Source organism: Pygoscelis adeliae, unplaced genomic scaffold, assembly GCF_000699105.1.
Source record: "Pygoscelis adeliae isolate BGI_AS28 unplaced genomic scaffold, ASM69910v1 Scaffold186, whole genome shotgun sequence".
Classification (NCBI taxonomy): Eukaryota; Metazoa; Chordata; class Aves; order Sphenisciformes; family Spheniscidae; genus Pygoscelis; species Pygoscelis adeliae.
In genome coordinates, this window is record NW_008825071.1 from 3468028 (window position 1) to 3472408 (window position 4381).

General features: G+C 43.3%; 1 protein-coding gene across 1 annotated transcript in view; it reads left to right on the top strand.

The window, feature by feature from the left end:
• Positions 1-4381, top strand: part of LOC103919078 — a 36827-nt gene that overhangs the window by 8843 nt on the left and 23603 nt on the right. Inside the window, exons 2-4 of the mRNA XM_009326533.1 lie at positions 277-399; positions 2226-2364; positions 4153-4266. Coding sequence (XP_009324808.1) covers positions 277-399; positions 2226-2364; positions 4153-4266 — 376 coding nt within the window. The remainder of the gene's footprint in view (positions 1-276; positions 400-2225; positions 2365-4152; positions 4267-4381) is intronic.

The following is a 4381-nucleotide window of genomic DNA, read 5'->3' on the forward strand; positions in this document are numbered from 1 at the left end:
CGGGGCCCTGCGGGCCCGCCCGCGCCGAGATGCGTTTTTGCTGTTGAGCTGGTGGGCTTTATTCTGCCTAACGGGGCGACCGGGGAAAATTCCGCCTCCTTCGCCCAGGGCTGGGCGAGGCCGGGCCGAGGCCTGGTGCGGGGCCTTCCCGGCCGCCCCCAGCCTCCTGCAGCAGGAGAGCGAAAGGGAAAGGCCTTGCGGTTCCTTCCACCTGGCAGCTATCGCCGAAGAAATGAAATGAACAGGTCGCTTTTATTATTATTGTTTTTTTTTAAGGACAGTGGCAAGGCAGTTTGCTACCGGGTGCCTCGTTATTTAGTCATTATCGTGATTGTTGCCGTCCCCTCGCCTCTGGACCCCGTTGCTTGTGATGGCCGCTGTCCTGCGTGGAAGTTTCCGGTGGGACAGAGATGGCGAACAGGTTTTGCGCTGGCCCACACGGCACCGAGTTTCGCACGGCACCGCCTCTATCCCCCCTCAGTTTTCCGGATGGCTGCTAATAGCGCACAAGAGTAAAGGATGCCCTCTGTGCCGTTTGGGGTTGCTGTAAGCTGTCACAAATGTGTTTTATAGAGGCTGATTTTAATTTTGCCACCCAGGAGAGTAATAGTCCCAAGGAAATGAAGCGTCTTTCTGCTATTGTTATATATCCGAAGGAAAAATCCTGGCACATAATTGGCTAAAAAACAGTAGTGTGATGAGTCAATAAATTTCTATTGTGTAGCTTTCTCTGGGTGAACAATACTGTGTTCTGGGGTAGTGTTAAACAATTAGTTCACATATCATACAAATAAGCACATCCTAGATGGATATATGTGGGGGTAGAAGAAATTATTCATCTCTGGCCAATCAGACAGCAGTTTTTATTTATTTCAGTGTTTAACAGAATACCTCTCTGGGCTCTGGGAGACCTTGCGAGCAATTGAAAATACAATAACTTTAGAAGGAAAGCCAGCAGTTTTTCCTCACTCTCAAGCCAGAATAATAATATATGACAAAATATCCTGTTCCCACAACTATTAGCCTTTCTACCCCCAAGTGTGTGAACAGATAGCTGCGCAGGATCGACAGACCTCTTCGCAGAGTATGTCCCGCCATGGGGCTGGCTCCCTGCCCTCTTTCTCTAGTGGAAGAGGTTTTGGGTTTTGGCATTAATGTTTCCACCAGTACAAGGCAGAAGGAGAGAGGAGTCCTTCCCCAGGTCCCTCGGAAATGAGTAATAAGGCCAGAACCTTAGTTTGTGTAAATGCAGCTGGCTGTATTGAGGAAAGTAGGATGAAACAGACTGAAAATCAGCCATATTGTTTCTTCTGAATTTCAAGCATCAGCTCCCTCCATAGTGCTATTTAAAGTCAAAATATTGTATTTTCAACTATATGCACTGAAAACATTTACGAGGAACGTACCTTCACCTTTGAATGGTCCTCACCATTTCACCTGGGTTGTTTGGAGTAGTTCTGTGTAAATTCCTGCAGTTACTTTTATTGTTTTGTGTTACAATAGTGCCTAGAAATCTGAGCCATTTTGCTAGATGCTGTTCAAACACATCCTAAAGGACAATCCCTTCTCAGAAGGTTTGCAGGCTAGTTCCTTACCCTGAGAATAGAATTTAATTCCTGGATTTCATGTCTTGGTACATTTGAGTTCTTGTTTCTCGAGAAAACTTAATTTTTCTCTGTTCTCCTTTAATCCCAATTACTGCCTAATTAGAAGTTAATGTTTTTTGAAGGAGGACTACCAAGAGAGTTTTCAAGCAACTTGAAGCATGCAGGATTCTGTGAACGAAGTCTCTACAGATGGCGCATGCCTACAGACCCAACTAGGTCTCTCTAAGGCATTAAGGAAAAGTTTAATATTTTTCATTTTGTGCAGAGATTAGTGGTCCCCAGCTGTGCCTGAGACCATCCGTTCTTCACAGCTGGTCATTCTTATTAATCCCCAGGAAATGGCCCATGTTCTAATTTGTTGATTTTTAAATACAAACTGAGCAAAATCCATTTAAACACGGTAGTGTAAAAATTGAAATCATACTTCCTGATGGATCACATTTGTGAAGAAGTAACTTCTGTGGGGGTAAAAAAATAATACCCTAGGTTCACCTCTGGTGTTTATTTTGAAGTGTCACAGTAAATGTAACGGGAGAACATAAGCATCCTAGACACCCTTCTTAATGAACCCAAATGCGTTTTTAGTCTGACTGGTTTTTTTTGTCCTCATGTGGGAAGAGAGATGTCAGCACAGAAAAGCACCGGGCCATTATGACAATTGGGATTAACAGGCCAGAAGCTAGCAATGCCGTAAAGCAGGAAACTGCTGCTTTATTTTTACTGACGTTCAATATGTTTGAAGTGGATTGCTCTAGCTGTGTTTCCTGAAAAAGGTGAAGTTTCTTAGGACTGTCAACCCTGGCAGTGAATGGTCAGCAGATTACTACAGTGAGAGCTCATTATGGGTCTTTCTTGCGTGCTTTCTAGCCAGATAAGTCTGGGTAAAAAACAGTTCCAGTCTCTCTGTTCCTCAGGTGCATATTCTGCGGTTGTAGGGACTGTGCCTGGCCACCTCCGTGGCAATGCAGGTCCTCTTACTTTGCGTGCCCGAGGCCTTAAAACAGGTACTAAACTTCTCCTAGTTCCCTCCCAGCCGGTGCTGGGCTTTTCCCAGTTTTCTAATTACCTGAGCACTCTAATTTATCATCCTGCTGGTCAAGAACGAATCACTGCTAAAGTAGAAAGTGCGTGCTTTGCAAAAGAACTTGCTAAAAGCACAGGCTTTTCTCATAAGCCACACAAGACAGTTAGAGACACAACAGAGTGAGCAGCAGGGGAATATAAACTCCCAGCCATGACCTTAATGCTCCAGAGGCTTCCGAGGGCTTTGGTCACTATGCTTGAGAAAAATATGCAGAGCCATTCTTGTTCCCGCTTCTCCAACTGCAGTATTTCTTCCAAGCCCCAGACCAGCTGTCTTCCTTAGGTTGCATCTGTGTTTAAAAGTAGTTCATTTGCGAATGCTCTTCTTTTTCTGGCTTTTTGCTGAGGAGTTTTTACTCTACCAGCTCTTCCTTAGGGATAGCTAGGCGGAGAGTTGGGTTCTAGCTGTGTTGAATCCCTTTCTTCCACTGTGGCAGAGCCATTCTGCTGGCACTTGCCGACGATGCCTCGAGTTTACTTTCCCAGATGCCATGAACAAGCTATATGACCAACGTTAACTGTCAAGGGGATGCTTTAACAGACAGTGATTCTTGTAGTTGTAAATGATATTTCACCAGGAGAGAAAAACAAAAAAATTATCCTCTAAACAGTGTGAGATCATTTTCTTTTTTTTTTTTCCTTGCCAAAGCAAGATTGAAATTTGGACTTTTCAGTATAAAAAAAACTTTGTCCTGATCTCTCCATCACTGAAGATGCTTGGGTACTAGGAAATAAAAAGGCCTGAATGAGTTTATTTTACACCTCTACTGTCTCTTTGCCCTTCCTAAAACATGATTACATAAATGAATAATGAAATATGATTTGCATCTCTGTACATTACATAAATGAATAATAAAATATGATTTGCATCTATTTAAGGCAAAAAGTTCTTAATCCTTTACATTTTTCAACAACTGGATGAAAATGGGCATGTGGAAAGCTTAGGTTATGAAATGCTCAACATTTTCCTTAGAAGCCCACTCACGTATTGAAATTAAAATTGAGGCTAGGTGAAACATTTAAAACCACCATACTGATTTTCTTTGGTGTTCGCTGTAAAATGCATCTTTGATTTGTTTTGAGCTAGTAAGTCTTATTTTTGTCTCTTTAAAGATGTAGAGCAGCATGTTAATAAGAAAATTCAGTATCTGAGCCTCATCCATTGTAAAACAGTGTGGCTTCCTTTATTTCCCCCCACAAAGAGTCTAGCCTGGTCAGTATTTTAATTACAGTGATTGAGGTACTGTGTGACTTCTGAGAATGTTTATTGTCCTTGCATGGAGGCATAGCTTATACGAAATGGCAGAAAACTCTAGTGACTTATTTCATTCCATGCTAGCACGTCTGTGAGGGTGAAACACAGGACGCACCTCAACTAGCAGATTAGTTTGGAGCAGGGGTGTATTTCTGAAGGCTAGCTCCTGGACGTCCTCTCTTACTGTGTTTTCTTTCATGTCTTAAGTATACAAGCTGGGTTGCTTCCACACGACACTGAACTGGAAGATGCACTCCAGCGGCTACGCTCCAACCACTGACAGGTGTTCTGTCCGTGGGACCACACCAGAACTAAAGGAAAGTAAAAACCCCTTGAAATGTGTCTAGCGCAGACATTGGATCCTTAGCACCAACAATTTTGGGCTGCTCTACTTGTTAGTGCAGCCATAGCCAGAGGCACGTGAATATGGAACCCA